The 18,583-nt window shown below is 52.6% G+C and overlaps 1 protein-coding gene across 4 annotated transcripts in view; it reads right to left on the bottom strand.

Annotated features, from left to right (window-relative positions):
• Nucleotides 1-422: 422 nt before the first annotated feature.
• NOS1 (nitric oxide synthase 1) overlaps nucleotides 423-18,583 on the bottom strand; it is a 72,680-nt gene continuing 54,519 nt past the window's right edge. For 3 of the 4 annotated variants that reach the window (XM_085326126.1, XM_085326127.1, XM_085326130.1), the window contains 13 exons: nucleotides 18,271-18,387; nucleotides 17,805-17,979; nucleotides 17,214-17,352; nucleotides 16,389-16,467; nucleotides 15,601-15,794; nucleotides 14,801-14,970; nucleotides 13,907-14,117; nucleotides 12,940-13,027; nucleotides 12,518-12,639; nucleotides 12,174-12,322; nucleotides 11,009-11,203; nucleotides 9,958-10,076; nucleotides 423-8,637 (listed from right to left, as the gene is read on the bottom strand). In XM_085326126.1, the coding sequence (XP_085182252.1) occupies nucleotides 8,622-8,637; nucleotides 9,958-10,076; nucleotides 11,009-11,203; nucleotides 12,174-12,322; nucleotides 12,518-12,639; nucleotides 12,940-13,027; nucleotides 13,907-14,117; nucleotides 14,801-14,970; nucleotides 15,601-15,794; nucleotides 16,389-16,467; nucleotides 17,214-17,352; nucleotides 17,805-17,979; nucleotides 18,271-18,387 (1,774 nt within the window). In that variant the 3' untranslated portion in view covers nucleotides 423-8,621. Of the gene's footprint in view, nucleotides 8,638-9,816; nucleotides 10,077-11,008; nucleotides 11,204-12,173; nucleotides 12,323-12,517; nucleotides 12,640-12,939; nucleotides 13,028-13,906; nucleotides 14,118-14,800; nucleotides 14,971-15,600; nucleotides 15,795-16,388; nucleotides 16,468-17,213; nucleotides 17,353-17,804; nucleotides 17,980-18,270; nucleotides 18,388-18,583 lie in introns of those variants that run through there. The other variant, XM_085326128.1, reaches the window with a different exon arrangement.

Genomic DNA, 18,583 nt, shown 5'->3' with positions numbered 1-18,583 from the left:
GGAGGGTATTGGCGGCGCCTAGGGAGCGCGTGCAAAGTTCGACACCTGCGGAAGCGCGCAAACAGCCGGGGCGGTGTGCCCTGCGGCTGGCGCGGCCGGGGCGCAGGCCGGGGCGCAGGCGGTGCGAAGGCCGGGGGGCAGGCGGTGCAAAGCCCGCGCAGGCCGGGGCGCAGGCGGTGCAAAGCCCGTGCAGGCTGGGGCGCAGGCGGTGCAAAGCCCGCGCAGGCCCGGGCGCCTTCCCAGAGGCAGTTTCCATCTGGCAGATAAAGCAGATCTCACCAGGCGACGCTGCCACTGTCCAGCTTTCTATTTATTTATTAAAGCTCCAGTGGACAAACAGAGCAAGGCCAAGATACCAGGAGAGGCTGTTCAGCATGAAGAACCCAGAGATAAAAGAATGAAGTCTGCTAGATTTTAGTTCACTTTTTTTTTTTAATTTATTTTGACTGTAATGCAAACAGGCATAAGTATTGTATTCCATAAAATCAGAAGATTGGAGCTATACAGAAAGAGGTGCATGCTTGAGAACGATGTGGATACCTTGCAAACAGAGCCAGAGCCAGTCCGAGAGAGGGGCTGGAGCACATTGGACGGATGGCAGAGATTTTAGCAGCATTGAGAGCTCAGAGGTAGGGGAAAACCACATTTCTGACCACTTAAAGCACTGGTATGATCCAATACAACTCCTGCTCATCCCTGCTCCCTCTGTCCCCACCCCTTCACTCCCCAGAAGAAACCCACCTTCGAATCACAATAAAAGTTACAAAATAAACTGCCCTCCAGTAAACCCGCCTGCAAAGTGGGAGCAAAGTCAGTGTGCCAGTCTTGAATCACGGCATCATTTTACAAACCAAATGAAGGCACAGGGACACGAGGAGGTGCTGAGAGGAGGGAGGAAGGAGCAGGAGAACCAGAGAGCAGAGAGACGCCGGGGTCCCACCAAGCAGAGCAGAATTTACCCCCATCTGAGCTTTCAGAAAACCTCTACAGTGGAGAGTTTGGGAGTTGCCAGCCCCAAAGCTGCCACCCGTCACGGAGTGGTCCCCGTTCTCACCTCGGCACCACTGCTCTTCTGGAAAAAGGCCCCCAGAAAACCAACCAACCAACCAACCAACCAGCCTTTGAGGCTCAGACATTTCAAAGGTTCCTACGGGAAGAAATCCCTGTTCCTATTACAAAAATTAATTGGCACTGAACATCAAATTCCCTGGGCAGCTGGCCGAATTACTACTGTGTCTAACTACATGCAATCTAAAAAGCAATGAGTCCTGGCTGAAAGTCATCACTCCGCTCCTCTGCTGCCTGGGGAATCGTGTAAAATCCAGAAGGACTCCGGCAACCTAACCGTCGCTGCTCTCAAGCGCCGTTCGRCATACAGAGCCCAGGGCTTCCGAGGGCGTCTCAGAGCGGCAGAGCACGTTGTGCCTTGGGAATTCTGCACATTTGGCTATTTTGTGGATGGATTCCCAGCAAAGCGGAATTTTGCATTGAATTTCATTGGCTGCAAAGCCGTCGCTTCAACGCTGGGCGCCGGGAGACTCCAACATCGCTTTCTGTTTCCAGGCTGCCTGCTGAGTACTGTAAAGCACAGTTCGTTAAGACGTGATTCCATAGCACAGCCACACAGATTTTTTTTTTTAAAAAGCAGGTTTGGATGCAAGTAGCTCTAATGCTTGTTGTTGGAGTTGTATAGTGTGAAGGCAGTTTTATTGCCCTTGCAACATTTAAAAAATTCTATTGCGAGGACAAAATATTCAATTTCAGCCAAAAGCATTTGATATTTTCATACATTTCCCCATTATTTTGGAGCAGGGAGAAGTCAGTTATTGAAGTGATTCAATATAGTTTTGCCTATGTCAACCTGTGGCTCTTTCTGAGACAAAGTGACTGGGTTCCTGTATGAATTTGAATTTAATTAATAAATTTGAAAGCACATGCGGGATTTCAGAATGGAGACTCAAGCTCTTGAATTAAAAAAATAATTGGGGGCCACATGGCTTTAAAAGATTTCCCACTTCTGCAGCTTGAGGACATTTTTGAGGATAATTCACATAGGGTGGCTTGGCGTTTTTTTTCTTCTTCTTTTAAACAAGTCAAATCCCCCCACCCCCAAGGAAATGGTGATTTTTAATTAATTTTAATTTGTCCTCAAAGTGTTTGCAGAATCTTTTCTTTTGTTTTCCCCGCTTACAACCAATGCATGAAAACATAGCAGCAAAAAGATGCCCTGCCTCAGCTGATCTTTTAGATTGACCTTTTCAGTAAAGTCTTCAAATTTTTGAAGTGTTAAAAATGCTTGTCTGGCACCATTAGCTCGCAGAGAGGTTTCCGAACCAGCCCTGCGAAGAGCCGCGTGCAAATCCCGCGATCGGGCCACGCAGGAGCCTACCGCAGCGCAGCTCCGCAGCCTGGCAGCGACGCGCTCGCGCTGTGCCGCGGCCCCACGACGACTTCTCCGAGCTTTGGCCACTGCGTGCAGGAGCAATCCCAAGCGTCTTGCCCGCTTCCTTGCCAGGGTAACGAAGAGCAGCTGCAGAGCCTTGGCCCGTAGGCTCTCGTTAAATAAGAGATTCTCAGGACAGGGCTTTGCACATGTGATTTTCTTGCTTTTGAAGCATTTCCTCCCTCCCAGATATCAGGAACGAGGAGGCAGGAAACCAGCAGCCTTTGCAGTCAGCTCATTGCAGTGAAGTGCTCTCATCGGAAAACAAGCTAGGGCTGCTCAGCTATGAACTCACATCCTGGGATATTTTTTTCCCCTGTGATTTCAAAGGCTCGAACTTCCATCATAGCCTTCATTGGCAACATCTGTAGGGGTGGAAGCCAAGAATTTCTAGTCTGCTTTATTCCTGGCACAGCCGGAAAAAAGATATATCTGCATTAYGATGTTTAAATATTTCATGAATCGCCCTTGTACCCATACTAAAATCAAGCAGATTTCAATCTCTAGTAAGGTCTGTTTTTATTCTGGAACCAAGTGCTTTAAAGCAGCAATCTCATTAGCTTTCTCCAGCTCCCCTGAATTCCTGTTAAATACGTATGGCCACATGGAAGAAGCTAAAGCTCAGAGCTCCCCGTTGAGGGTGGATTTCAAATGGATTGCTAGAGAGTCATGCATTGCAGGCAAGCGCAAGGGCTGATCRACACGCGCGAAAATACTGTTGTCGTGCAACTGCTGCTGCTGTTGCTGCCGTGAAAGCTGGATCCCGCAAGCTGCTCAACATCCCCAGCGCCACTGAAGCCCGCAGGTGTGGCCATAAGGCATCTCGTGTCTGGGAGGACTTGGACTCTACACTAAATTTATCTGAGTTTGGGAACACCGTTTTCAGAAGTGTTCAGCACTGGCCACGTTTTGTTCCTCCTGCTAGAGCAGAGGAAACGGCCGTAACGAAGACAGAGTTACAGCAAAGTTGAATGGTCCTGAAGGTGTATCTCCATCTGCTCTGTGCTCCCCTCTGAAACTATCAAAGCAGTTGCAAAGTTATCAGAGCAATTCTGAATCCAAGAACTGGTGCCCAGTGAAAGCAGGAGCAAMATCTAGTTTTGAGCATAAAATTCTCCTTCCAAAACCGCTGGGAACTCTCTGCAGCTCCTCCGCAGGTGTAAATCAGAGGACTCTGAAGCCTTCGGTGGTACTAAGGTGTGCAGCAGCTTCGGCTTGGGCCTGGCGCAAGTCCGTGAGGCCGCAGCACAAGCATGCGCTTCCCCCCAACACCTTAGTAAAAACGCATCCCTCCAGTATGTGGTAGGTTTTCACAGACCAGTGGTGCTCACGGAAAGTGGTGTCCAGTTTGCACCCAAAAAGACTCGAACCCTGCAAATCCTCCTCCYGCCCCCATAAAGCCCCGTCAGTGGCAGATAATTGCACAGCGCAGCTGAGCAGGGATACAAGTTTGCTCTTAGTTGTTCCAGGGGAATTTACCCACCAAGAATTTCACTTGTAAAATGAAATGTCATGTGCTCCCCTCAACCCTCAGGAGCATTTCTGGAGACAGCAGGAATGGGAGAGCAGCTCCAGAGCAGYAGTCTCTTCCCAGCACAAGGCACTGTAAGTCCACTGCCATCCSCAGGATCCACCTTTGCTGAGCAGCTTGCTGTGCCTTTTGGCTGGGCAGACAGGGTGAAGGAGGAGAAAGGAGGGGTCTCCAGAGGGAGGTGATGGAGGGAGTCTGGATTACAGCCTGGGAGAGGACGAGAGACATTGYATACCAACAATAAAGCAACAAATGGAGCAATCACAGTTAGACTGGACACAGAGGTTCATGCGGCTCTGTTCTCTTCCCATCTCCTCTTCCGCAGAGATGCAATCACATTAGCTCAAGATGCAAGTGCAGGTTTCCGAGTCATGCATGGACACATTGGCTTGTGCTGCTCTGAGCGTGGCCTGAGCCGGCCTCCTAGCCACTGGGGACACGTAGGCACAGGACATGGGACAGGTAGGAAGACACCTCGAACTCAAACTCAATTTCTCCAGCTAGTATGGAGGCAATTGGTTCAGTTCCACCARTGCAATGAGCTTGGGCCTACCCAGCAACAACAGTGTAGGTTTTGCATCTTTGCAAGTCTATTCTTAATGACAGAAGTCTCATTATTTTCCTACTGTCTGCTGGTGTCTCATAAATAGCAATAGAAAGAAGAACAACAAACTCTCAGGCAGCCCTTCTGGGGAGAGGAAACCTTTGAAGTCATCAGCATAGGCAGTTGATACCCTTGCACTGAATGAACTTATTTTTCCCTGTTAGTGGACACCATGTGTTGGGAAAACACAGAACCATTTCCCATGAGTTTCAGTTCACACATAACTTTCTATGGACATTTGAAAAGCTATCAAAATAAAATGTTGGAAAAAAAACTTCTACAATCTTTTGATAATATCTTGAACATGAACTCTTGTGTTTGGAGTAGAGTTTCCTCATGTTTAATCCTTAGGAATTGAGATGAGCTGCTGCAAAACGGACAGTGGTAGTGGACATCCATGGAGAGAGGAATTGCGTGCTTGATGAGGCTGGGAGTCCCTCAGGTCCCTCTCTGGGTGTGCAGCAGCCCGAAGGGCAGGAGGTACCAYGGGATGATGGATTCGTGAGCCGAGAGCTCGAGAGGCACAACACCTGCAGGTGTGACACCTCCAGACAGCTCATCACACCAGTCTGCAGGAGACCCCAGCACGCTCTCTGCCGTTTCTGCATGCTGGAGATATTGTGTTTACACCCACGTGTCAGACACGTCATGCTGAGATGAGCAGAGTCTAGACAACTGGTGAAAGAGCCACATTTGTGGAATAAGAAAGCAGATTCACAAGTTTATTTCTCCCTTTGCTGAGGGAGAAAATTAAGCTTGAGGGAAGTGCCAATCCCCTGCAGGTAAGAGGGATGAAGGAAAAGCTGAGACGTCTGGGACTGACTCAACGAAAACCAACAAGCCAAATTTCCCAGTCATGTGGCTTGTGAGGAGCAAACCGTCCTACTCAGACCAAGGGAACAGAGAGCAGCTCAGAGCCCTGAAGGGATATAAGCTTCATGGACCTTCATGGCAAGGAGGGCTTGTCTTTTCCTGGGACAGGCAGACTGGCCTTAAAACAGCATTTCCCTTCCAAAGGGCTCTGAAGGCCTCATCTACTTGATGGCTGTTGAACTTGAGATGGTCTGGCTGCCTGCCCCACACAGATGCTTTGGAAATCCCACCGAAGGCAACAGGGGAGGCTGTATGCACCACCGCATTCCCTTCTCCGCTGTGCTTCCCAGGCATTTGCACCGGCTTATCAGATGGAAGGGGAGAGATGGCAGACTTTTGAGGCAGGAAGAGCAAGCCGATCTCACGGCAGACAGCCTGCAGCAGCAACTCTACTTCCAGCTGAGGGATGTTGTAGCAAGAGGGGCAGGAAGTTGAGCAGGAAGAAAACTAATTGCTGGCAACACAGGATAAGCTGGAAAGAGGATGAGGACAAGGACATTTCTTTGGGCACTACCTCCTTTGCAGGTTGCATCAATACTTCTAGTAAAGGGAGGATAAAAGCACAGAGTCTAGARCCAGAATCAAGCTTCCAAGATGAGATCTTGATTTGTTCTTTACCCCTGTGYCTGCAGACTCAGCCATGGGGCTGAGCAGGGGCTAGGGACAAGCTTGCTCTATGCGTACAGGTTTAGGGCCAGGGACTTGCTCTGACAGGTGGGATCTCTGGCCAAATTCACAAGTCATGATATCCAAGAGACCCAGCTGCCCCATCCTGCTGTCTGCTCTGGGATTAGGGCACAACCCCAGAGGTAGACTGGGGGCTGGCTTTTTTTCCTGTCCACATCATGAAGTTCCCAGGCAGTGTCACCAGCCCAGCCTTACTGGCAGCCGGCTGGAAGCCCTGCTCCGGCTCCCCTCCAGCACGGCAAGCTCGGCTGCGGCCACACCGTGGCAGCATTCATTCGCGTTTCACTCCACGCTCAGTGCTCTGCTGGGACCAACAAAACTGAGACCTGGATCTCAAATCTCCCCATGTCTGGAGGTCTTTTGTTCCTGGGTTTTCGGGCTAGAGCTGCTTCAAGCATTCAGGGAGTTGAGGCTGCAGAAGGTGGTTATAGCGGCTTGAAGATGCAGCTAAGCCAAGCAGCAGGGAAGGGTAGGAGGCCCCATCTGAGGATGTGATACTGCAGAGCCAGTGTGGGTCGCACCACAGGCCGGCAGAGCAGCAAGCCCCATGCAGCTCTTTTTGTTCACACTTTGGCTTGGGGCAGCTAATTTTAAGCCTCCGAAAGCAAAACTCACCATTACAGCTCCTGGACAAACCCTCTGCCAGCGCCAGCGCAGGTGCCCTGCTCCATACAAGCACCAGCACATGGTTTAGCGGAGTGGTGGCAGGAGCGGGAGGAAGGGAACAGCACATACCAGCTCCAGATGCCAGCCCCATACCCTGCCTCCAGYGGGAGCTGCAGCCACCCTCCGCCCTCGCCCTGGCAATGAGGGAGGAAGAACCTTCTTCTGGGGTGCAACAGGGCGAGGAAGGGAGCGGACAGAGGAAGGGCATGCAAGGTCACATGTGCCTTGCCTTGCTGRCAGCTTTTCTCTCAAAAAGGGACTGCTACCTCCCTGCGATCGTGTTAAGGGACTGCTTTGGGGCCCAGATTTTTGCAGCAGGGCTGAGGTGCGAGTGTGTCAGAGCCCAGAGTCACACAGCGTCTTTGCATCTGATCTTGCCTCCCTTGTCACACGAGGTGTCCAGGCAGAGACAGCTCGTGACGCTCGCAGGTGGCACAGAGCCTACGCAGGGGACTGGCTTGCCACCAAGAGGCCACATATATTTCTTTTGCCAAGCAGGTCACTTCGTGCAAGGCAGTTTCTGCTCTCGAAGCTGTGCGTGGGGCTGGGGATCTGCTGGCCCAAAACTGCTCACAAGACTGCACTAAGCTGGAGCTGATGCTCTCCAGGCTTGCAGTAGCCTCTGGCACTGCCTGAAGGACACAGCAAGCCTTAGCAGCTCTGATGCTGGCCCAGCACTGCTTCCCAAGGGCCTTCACTACCAAGAGGTAGGAGGTGCTCCTCACTCAGCTTTGGGGCTTTCCAGGCTTTCCTGGACGTGGGTTCACATGTTTGCAGTGTGCAAAGCTCTAGGATGCAACCGATTCCTGTATGTCTCCTACCAGCCTCACGGCTAACCTGCTCCCCATCTGCGCTGCAGATTGCACGTCTCCTGTAAAGCGTTTTGGAGGACAGCCTGGCTGAGTGGCYGGGGGCGCAGGCAGACGCCCCGAGTCTCTTCCTGCACCGCAACCTGCGCGTTCAGGGCTTGCTCCTCATGGGAKGACTTTCATGCTAGTGGGAGGGGGACAGCAAAAGGAGCAGGGGCCGGCAGATGGAGAGACTCATGGGGAACAGGGAGCAGAAGAGGCAGCAAACACAGCACGGAGCCCATTTAGGTGAAATTGTTAGGCGTTAATCAGCGACKCGTGAATCAGGGCTGGCCCAGCCTTCGGATCAAAGCAAGCGCTTCTGCCCCCAGGCTGCCTGGGGATGGACAAAGTTCATGGGCATGAGAAGCATGGCACATCCTCAGCCTCTGGCCTCCGGCACGCGCCGAGGCCTGTATGAGTCCAAAGGAAAGCAAAGACCACGCAAACATTCAACCGAGTCCCGAGCTTGAGGAAGAGGGACCCTGGGGAGAAGGGCAGCAACCCCAGTTGTGGTCAAGCAACAAGCACTGGCCAACCTGTGCATGCCCTCACCCAGMCCCTGTGCCTCTGCTCTCCCCCAAAACACCAAAACCACGGATAATCACGAGGGTGGTGGTTTCATGCAGCTGCAAAATGCCCTTGTGCAGAGGAGGAGACACGTTAATTTGTTTTAAGAGCCACTGTGGATTATAAAGCCATTGTACTTCGGTGGGGAAATTCAGGGACGGGAAACAAGGGTGAAAAGAAACTGCCACAGGACAAGAGAGAGAGCAAGAGAAAGAGGAAAAAAAGAAATAAAATCATCATCATCAGGACACAACAACAGGACGAGAGACAGAGCGCTTTCCGTAGGCGGTTCCCCGTGGAAAGGGAGCCACCGTGTCCGTGAAATACAAAACCCAGTGCCCTCCGGCTGGAGGGGGCAGCAGGACTGGTCTGGCATCCCCTCGGGGGCAAAGGGTCCGGTTAGGAGCAGAAAACCCTGCAAGGGAAAGGGGAGAAAGGCCAGCCTTAGAGGGAGCCACGAGGAGCTGCAGCCCCTTTCCTGATCCGGCTCCTTCTCACGCGGTGGGCAGATCCGGGTGCCAGGGCGGGATAGGAGCAAAGCCGTGAGGGAGTTTTGCCCTCTGCTGCAAGGAGGGCAGGATGGGATCTTCGGCTGTCTTTTCAGAAAATGGGCTATCGCGCTTTCTTGCGTAACCCTCCTGCAGAACGATCCAGCAATTAAAGGCAGTAATCACCACCCCTTCTTCCCAYGGGTCCCGTTGAAGGGACCGCGTTATAGGCACCAGCATACAGAGCTCCGTGTGTTCAGGTGAAGGTGGGCAGGTAGGTAACTCTTACCCCTAGAGATGGGAAGCTAAGGAAGTCTTTATACACTGCAAATGCCACTGTGCGTGCTGCATGGCAGCGAGACTCCTATCAAGCCGCAAGGTGGCTGGGAAACCTGCTCCAGGTCAGCCGGGCATTACGTGGCACAGCCGGGAGTGCAGGGAGAGGACTGTGCCCCAGGCTGCTCACAGCACAACGCCCCAGCGCAAACCCAAGGGGGCGAAACCTGCTGACGGATTCCAAGATGTTTACTTCTTTTGGTTGTTTTTACAACAGTAGAARGAAAGAAAAGTCTCTAGATCTTTCCAAGCTGGACATGTAACTGTCAGCGTAGGGACACCATGGAGACCTCCCTGGGTCCTGGAGGACCTGTGGGTACCGGCCACCTGCTGCCCCAGGAGGCAGCCAGGCCACCTCTGCCGGCACCAGGAGCCAGGAAGAGCCTCCCTCTCCATGGGTCCTGCAAGCCGTCCAGCCCGTGCGTCCACCCGCTCCCTGTCTGGTGAGCAGAGGGAGGCCACTGGCAGGACCCAGCACGCGTGTTTGCTTCCCATCTGCAGCTGGATGGGATTGTCAGGTCCAAAACACTTTGACTTATCCTACCCCCTTATTCAGACGAGACTCTGCTCCATCCATGCTAATTGCATTTATCCAACGGTACTTTAGCTTTTCATGGATAGCAGGGGACCACGGGCTGGAAAGGGAAAGGCATCGCCCTTTGCCAAGCACTTTGGTGTGACGGGTGCGACGACCTGGGGAGGCCGCAGGTGTTTGCCCTAGTGGGGTGAGAGCTATTGCAGGGAGACTGCCATGCAACAGCATCTGCTTCCAGCCCCAAAATCAGATGCCTTTTTCAGCCTCAGCTATAAGAAGTGCCATACACGTGAAAAAGTTAAAGCTTCCTTCCCCGTACCACAGCCCACACGCTTGGGAGACAATAACCCAGGTTAAAATAAACATGTCAACTCACTCATCCGTATCTTTTTTGCTCTCCTCAATGAATGCAATAGACTCGGATCTAAGGCGGTTAGTCACTTCATACGTACGCAGGGTGACTCCAAAAATATCCTCGTGGTACCGGCTGTCGTCCTGAAACAGAGGATGGCAGAGGGACAGTGAGGAAAAAAAATATTTACAAGCAGTTGGTCTTGCTGCAGCACCAGAAAGCTCCAGCGCTGTAGGCAGCTCCCCAGTACCCACCAAATGTTAGGGGGCCTTTGCAAGAACTGATAGGGAAGACGAGCAAGGCAGGGCAAAACAAGCAGGGCGATGAAATGACCTTCCCAAGGTTGTGCTGCGGGGCAGCGGCGGAGCCACTTGGTGCCGTTGAGTCCGAGGATCACCTTCCTTCAGGGGACAAGCAGCCCCAGGCCAGCCCATGTACCGGGTCTTTCACTTGCAGACTAGGTAAAAASCTGACTCTGGGCTCCCTATGCTCCTGAGACCATGGGGGAACATGGTTCAGAAGGGGGTAGTGCCGTGGGGAYGACTGGGCAGCACTGGAGCCATCCGAGCATCCATCCTCAGGCCGGTATCCCAAACCAAGGTTACTTCTGCTTCAGCCGTAACACCTGCAGCTCCGTATTTGCTGCAGTTAGCTTCTGCAGTGATGAAGGGACAACGTGGACTTAGTGAGGTGAATGAGCCCTGTCCAGCTATCGGCACTAGTCTGTGCTCCAGAGACGTCTGCCCTACCAAGGACACCAAAAGGAGCTTGTATTTAGTGCTCAGTACTGGATGGGGACAGCACGAGGCTTGTGGCTCGAGCCCAGCCCATGCTGAGGGGGCTATGGCCTGGAGCAGAGCCCTGCAAGCGAGGCAGCTTCCACTGTGGACCCAAAGCTTTTGGAAGATCACGCTCCTGAACTCGGCCAGCTGCAGGCAGCATGGGTGGGAGCTGCAGTCCCCTGCAGCGCCTGTATCCTCAGTGCTCCCCGGTCTGCGGGAGGAGGCACCAGGTGCAGCGCCCTTGGCAGGAGCTCGCACGGTGTCTCGCGGTGCACGGGGGAGACGCTACTCACCCGCAGCTTGCTAATGAAAGTGCCCGCCTCCTCCACYGACAGCTGGCCCTGCTGCCTCACGATGCGCTGAATGGTCTTGAGGACGTCCCCAGCCATAGTAACGTCCCCGCACACGTAGATGTGGCCTCCCTGCTCCTTCAGTGCTTTGTACACGGTTTGGGCCAGCTGCTCCTGTAACACGTCCTGCACATATTTCTAGGGGAGGAGGTAGGAGCTGATGTTAACTACAGCTTCTCAGCCCCATCTCCCCGCATGCTCCATCCGGCTTTGCACGCACCAGCTGCCTCCCACGTGGCAGCGTAATGCGACCGCCTCTCAGCAGAAGCGTGCCTGCACCTCGCAGCACCCACCAATGTTCTACAGCCTGCACCCCAAAACCAGCCCTGCATCCCTTGGCTGCCCTGTGCACAGCCTGAAGACAGCCTCAGTGTTGTGGTGAGGGGCTCTGGATGCCCAAGGGAACACTTTTCCAGCACCCTTGGGGCTCTGCTTGCAGATGGAGGTCTGGTCCTGAGGGCTGCCCTGAGGGCCTGCATCTGCTCAGGGAATCTCCCTAAAAACACCAAGGATGCAGGCATGTAGTACTGCTGGAAAAATATTCAGGTCTACAGTATGTCAATCTGGTACCCATAGGAAAATTTAGAGGCAAGCGAAGACTGAGCTGTGGGGCTGGGTGTAGCACTCAGCTGGGGAAAAAGCTGCACRCTTCTTCAGAGCTTGCACTGAACTRGGTTTTGATTTCTRCTCTTCCTTGRCAGACAGAAAAGAGATGAGAAAATAGYAAAGCTTCCCTTGGCTGTTGCATTTTCACACCTTCATATCTCACTGTTGGGTCTGGTCAGGTGGCAGCAGGAATTTGGACCAGATGCATGTACTGGCTTCAGGCCATCAGGAGGGATGGGGGACATCCCTCCTGGCTTGGGAGGATGTACCTTTCCCCCTCCTCATCTGCTTCTGCCTGGAGGGGATGGCTTCAGGTCAAAGAGTGAGTGATGGGGTCATGCAGCCCTGCCGGTGCAGGGATGGGGATGAGACCTTGGCATGAGGTTGCAGTGGAAAGGAGGTGATCCTGCACGCGCACGCAAGCTTGCCATGGCACACGGCACCGGCTGGCCATGGCCGCTTGGGGCTGTGCACAGGGGCCGGAGCAGTGCTTGCAGCTCACCTTTGGTTTGTCTGGTTCCCGGGAGTAGGCTGTGTACAACTCTCTGAAGACACCTTGGGATTTGGCAAAAAGCGTCTCTTCTTTGTAAATGTGGTCGATCCTGGATTGCCGGCAGCCAAATACCAGGACCATGGGACAAGGCTTCAAGCCTGAGGGAGAGATGGGGGATGCAATTGGCCTGGGAAACCACTGGTTTCCTTGTTCCCCAAACCACCTCTCCAGCCCCTCTCTGGACCTGCTGGCAGACCCAGCACCCTGCGCAAGGCTGCTTTAGCTGCCAGGCTGGCAAGAGCCTTCGCTGGCCCGGGTGGGGAGAGAGGAGAAAGCCAGCAACAAGCACTCACCTTTGTGCTGGATTTCAAAAAGCCGCTGCTGCCAGAAACTCCGGAAAGGGGCAATTCCYGTGCCAGGGCCGATCAGGATGCAGGGGACCTTGGGATCCTGGGGTAGGTGGAAGCCAGGTGCTCTGCACAAATTGAAGACACCAGTTAAACCCAAGCCTGATGTTCTGTCCCTCTTCTGTGCCCATGGGGGGCCAAGGCAAGCTGAAAGGCAGCCCAGAGAGGGAGGGGTAAAAAAAGAAGCGGGTTTTTATAAAGGGACATTTTAGTGCAGAAGAGCAACATCCGAGAGGAACCCATTTGAGCACAAAGCCAGCCCTGTTTTCTCCATCCCCTTGGTGCTTTACAAGGGAGGATCCCGGACAAAGAGAGCTCATCTGGCAAGGGGCTTGCCACATCCCTCCCACTCCTTAGGGACCACTCACCCTCTTACAAAACAGGGCACTACTTCATCAGTCTGTATCCGATTGAGCCAAGAGGAGCAGACTCCGTGGTGGATTGGTCCTTCACCATCTRGGAGTGAGAGAAGAAAGTCTGTATCAGCACCCCAGCAGACTGCTCCAACTGCTTTCCTTTCTGAAACCCTCCCTACTGCATCCCCATCTGAACMCCTCACTAAAGCCCAGTGCCCTTTAATATCTCTGCACCCATCTYGCACAGACTTGGTAGAAGCAAGGCACTTGGATCCGTCTACAGAGCTACCACAACTTGCCTTGAAGCCAGCCCTGGACCACCACCACCATCACGCTTAGGAAGCTGCTGTCTTTTCCTTGGTCCTTTTGGGATGAAGCAGCACCCTGCTGCGGGGTTTCCAGGCACACAGGATCTCCCTGTTGAGGGCTGGTTCTCAAAAAGCCTCACTCCACCATGGGGTCTGCAAAGCTGCATCCTCTTCAGTCAGATTCCTACATGCAGCTGCATGCCTCACTGCTGTGGTAGCCCCCTGATTGATGGCCAGTATCTCTCCCAGTGTCCTGCATGCTGCAGGGGCAAAGATGCCGTGTCTCCCTACATGCTGAGCGGCGTAGCTAGGACTTCTCAGTGCCTGTGCAGGTACTGAAATCTGTCTAGTTGTGGCAGTGTGGACTTCAGCATGGGCAAGTGAGTGATCTCACGTGGTGCTCAGAGATGCTGTGGTTGGTTTATTGCTGGTTACTGAGCTGGTGCTCGTGTGTGCTATACACTACCCTTAGATGTGTAGCTGTTCTCCACAATGTGGGGCAAAACTTTATGGTCTAAAGAAATCTAGTCACTGCAGCAGGTAGAAAGGCTTCAAAATAACATCTCCCTGCCAAAGACATGCTTGTTTTGCCCATATGTTAATGGTCTTCTCCCTGGCCCCCACACTTAGCCTGTCCCCACTGACCCCTGCGTTAGTACCCTCCATGGTACCTCTCGTGCGGTAGGAGACCACTGCCACAGTGAGGTGGACCTCGCCTGGGTACATCTCCGGGGAGGAGCTGATGGAGTAGTAGCGTGGCTGGAGCAGGGGTAGTTGCGTGAGCAGGAGTGTGGAGGGCATCTGCACAGAGGGGAACTCCTCCAGCACCTCCACAATAGTGGGGTTCTTGGACCACTTCCATTCCTCATACTCCTGCAAGCCCTGTAGCCAGGGAAGGAAGGGAGGTGAGAGCTGCAGCGTCTACCTCTTCCAAGCCTTGTGTCTCTACCAGGTTCCCACCAAGCCTATGGCAGGGCTAAAAGGGGTGAAAGCAAATGCAGGCAGGAGGAGCCCTGCTGTCCCATGTATAGACTCAGCAGAACCACATTGTCATTGTCTAGGATAAAAAAATTTACAATTTTATCCAGGGCCTTGAGGAACTTGGGGCTCAAGCACAGCATTCAGTGGTAAGGGGTCTGGCTTCAGCACCCATCTTCCTACAGATCACCTGCATGTTTTCAGGCCACTCTGTTTCAAAATCTTCATTTGTGCTGGGGAGCTGAGGTTATATCTAGAAGTTATTCCATCTGAGGCTGAAGGAACAAATAGTCCTGGGAGAAGGAGCCATGGGCAGGATGATACTGAAGAGGAAGGACTGCATCCTGGGGCATGTCGCGAGCCATTTCTATGTCCACAATGGGCTACCCTTAAGGAATCCTGCCCTCACTTCTGAGAAGGAAAGTTGTTGACAGTGTCTCATGGATACCCTGTCCTTCCTGGTCACATTCGTCCCATGAAGCTCCATGGACACTCACATGCAAAGGTGGAGGAAATCTGATTACTCACTCCATAAAGTCAGCAAAACAGCCCCTATGAGTCCCTGCTATTGGGATTTGAGGCTTTACCTTGCTAAGGACCTGAAGATGTTTCTTCTCCTTCTCACTGGTGGCCAGTAAAGCAAACTGCTGCAGCAGAAGCGGGGTTGGAGGGGTGGTGATGTCCAAATAGTACTTAAATGCCTGGAAGATGGTGCATGGTGGGACGCGGTTCTCATCTGTCCAGTTACTGATGACACCTGCCAGGAGGGAATGCAGCACAACCATGGGATCAACTGAGCTTAAGAGCCAAAGTGGACAAATCCTTGCTCTCATTCACCCTGCTCAGCTCTGACAGTGAATGAAGAAGAGCTAGACAGAAGAGTCAAAGAGGTATCCTCATACTAAAAGTGAGACACTGTGCAATCTGCACAAATWCAAAGTCACCTTGAGCCTTGGTCATTGAGTTAATGCCATTTTCCATCTTCTGTTTCAATATCCATGGCAGTAGGGCGTCAAACCCATTCCAAAAATATAACACTGGAATGGTCCACCAAGATCCCTTAACTCTTCTTTGCAGCACTAGAGTTTGCTCATCTCATGAGAATGTAAATGCCTTTAGTTTGTCTGAAAATCTAGGAAATGTCTTCCCCAGGCTCGTGCTCACCCTTCAAACTTTTGCCCTATGCTCTGAGTGCAGATTAGCAATGGATCTGGGTGAAAGAAGGTGAAAGGASGTGCTCCCAGTTCAGGCACCACTGAGATGAGAAAAGATTCCTCTTGGGGTCATTTATATTCCTGAGGAGCTACAGCAACCACTATGGGGTAATGGATGAGGGGGATAGACTACTTCTATGTCAAGGCTGCATCTCTGTGCTGGCTCTGGTTACCTAGAGCTGTGTTCCTCTCCTCCAGGAGCTCCACCTTCACCAGCTGGTTGGCTGGAGGGGCGTCTTCTAGTCTGTCAATCAAGGCATTGACCAAGTCTTCATGGTTCCCTGGAAACACACCTAAGTGGTCCCCAGGCAGGTACTGCAGTTCCTGGTGTCCATTGGTGTGAAGTCGCACGAAAATCGTTGAACGACTACAGGGAAAGGACAAAAATCAGGACATGTTTTTGAGGCGTCTTACTGGGAGTTGCTGAGCTCTGTCCTCTACAGCTTTGAGAACCATTGGGTGTGCTGGATGATGGCGGTAGGTCTAAGCCCTGGTGAGCATGCCCCACTGAGCACACTACCAAAATCATCACCCAGAGCTACAAAGGGCCAGACACCACTCTCACACCGCAACACCCTCTCCCTTCCCAGCTGCTGACTCACAGTCAGGGAGTGTTAAAAAGGGGAAGATCATTTAGCCTCTTGCTTCAGCAGTTGTATCTTTTCTTTAAATACGCCCTGCCACGCTGTTACTGCAGCAACTTGTCTTTTCCTCGTCTTTAAAGGCGGGAGGCTAATTTATGTAGTGGTAGAGCTCTCACTTTATTACAAGCTAGGAAACACTTCACTGGCTTAGTGTAACTTTCAGCCTAGATTATAACTTAGGCCACACTTGCACAAAGATGCTATCTGTGGGACATTTAGGGTTCAAGAGACACACGCAACGCTTTGTGCACAAATATATTTGGATGCAAAGGAGTGCATTCACCTCMCACAGGCCACAGGATACCTGAACCTCCTACCTGGATTTTGGACTCTGCAGATTCTGACGTGCTATAAGCCGGGCTGCAAAGACTCGTTTTTTGTGAATGCTGTATAGGCCTGTGAAGGAGAAGAGTCAGTGAACCAAAGAACAGAGACTGGCCAAAGCAGACAGCTTCTGGCTTTTGCAGGGGCATTGTCCACCACTGCCTCTCCTTCAAAGCTTCAGGGAGCCCAGAGGGCTCAGAGACTCCGAAGCCACAAGGAGGAACCAAGCACAAGCCCTGTTTTGTTATTAACTGAGGAATCCTCAGAAAGTACCTGCACAAGGAGCAGAGATGTGCCTTCTCATGCAGGCAGGCACCACTCACTGCCAGTACCACCTGGCTGGTAACTAAGCGCCTGAATTTAGGAAGAGCTAAGCCAGTGCTACAGATCATCAGCTGTAGGAGCCATGCTGTGGGGCCATGTGTCAGGGGGCTGGACCTGTTATTACAACTCAACACTCAGTGGAACAGGATTTGAACAAAGAGTTTGGAAAGCTCCCAGATTTCCAGCTCTTTGCTTCGAAAAAGGGGTCAGGAGGAGGGAAATCAGATCATATCCTAACATCTTGGCTATCCAGATACAAAGAGGAACCAGCCAGCAGCCAGAGGGGCTTAAGACTCCCACAAACAGCTCAGCAAGCACAGCCATGGGACGGGGGGAGAGGCAGGGCTGAAATGACGTGCATTTAACACAGAGACTGAGGTAGTTGGGGAATTTGGGTAAGCAGGTTTAATCCCTTTGCCCCCAGTAAGTGCGTCATGGGTCCTCCTCAACCTGGCCCACGTCCGGGGCCTTTCTGGGTAGCCCCATGTCTGTACCTTGTGTGAGCTCAGGGGCCTCAGCCACGTAGGTCAGGCGAAACTTGCTCCTCTTCCAGCTCCGGTCATTGCTGATGAGGGAGTTGTTGGCCTTTTCGATGTTCACGTCATCACCCACGCAGAACACATCGCACGCTGCCTGCAGCACGCACCAGACTCTCACGCAACTCCCCGCTTTACCCAGGCTTTCCGTGACATCTGGCCCAGCCCCACAGCACCCCAACAGGACCCCATTATCCCACCTCATCTCAGCCAACATATGTTGAAGGGAGGCCACGATGGAGTAGCATTARACCACAACGACCAAGGGCATGTCTCAGGGTGTCTGCCTCCCCCGGGCATGTGGGATAACTGAAGATAACCCTCTGGCAACTATATAGCTCAAACCAGAACTTCAGCTCCACTAAAATTTGAGGAAGCTCAAGAAATTGTGTTTCTTTATTGTGAGCCAAGCTCCCTGATAACACASGTTCCCGGTATAGGGAAAGAGAGGCTAGGTTTAGCTCCAGCTCTAACTGGAGGCTTTGCAGGCTCTGGCCTTGCATCCCTTTACCCTCTATTCCTCCCTGAAGTACAAAGGAAGAGGGCTACCTTGAAGACCTTCTTGGCCCAGGTTCTGAAGGACTCCTCCTGGCCACAGAGCTCATCCCCTTCTCCCATGCGGAGGATCCTCTCTCCACCCAGCTCCTCCAGGAGGGTGTCTACCGCCCGGGCAAAGGCGCAGAAATGGGGGTAAGCACGTGATCCCAGCCCAAACACAGAGAACCTGCAGAGAGGTGACACAGCGTTGGCTACAGAGCCTGAAGGGCCACCATGCCTCTTGGGACGCTGCTGCCTCTCCTCCCACGTTGGTGTGGCCAGCACCAACCTGGGGGAGTGTGGAGGGATTTGTATCCTAAAGTATAATGCATTTTTGTAGCAAAAGCTGCAGTAGCAGAAAGGGGCTCTGTACAGCAGCAGCACCAGCTCTGTTCTTTCTGCAGCTCCTGAAGACAGACTTAATCTTTTCTGCCTAGACCAGCAGGAAATTATGGTCCCCCTCCCCCATCCTCTTTACCTGACATTAGCCAGGGGCCCTGTGCTTTCAAAGTTGTCCCTGGAGTCAGGCCCATCGCTTGAAGATTTTCGTGCATCCGAGTAAGAGGAGACACTGTTAAAACGGACCTTGTAGCTCCTGTGAACAGCAACAGCATTGACTGTTAAAATGGTGACAGTGGATGTGGCTCACGTGGGGCTATGCACTCTCCTGGCAGTCAGCACGTTACATCTCCCTGGCTGGGTCTGAGCTGCTCTATGGGGTCCTCCAGGCAGACCCAGATTTTGGCCCTCACAGCTGTGCAGAGTTGACAATACCTTTGGTTTTAACTGTC

The sequence above is a fragment of the Rhea americana genome, unplaced genomic scaffold (assembly GCF_003343005.1).
Source record: "Rhea americana isolate MKP2758 unplaced genomic scaffold, rheAme1 scaffold_128, whole genome shotgun sequence".
Classification (NCBI taxonomy): domain Eukaryota; kingdom Metazoa; phylum Chordata; class Aves; order Rheiformes; family Rheidae; genus Rhea; species Rhea americana.
The sequence above is the reverse complement of the archived record's forward strand: the minus strand, read 5'-3'. Positions and strand labels throughout refer to the sequence as shown.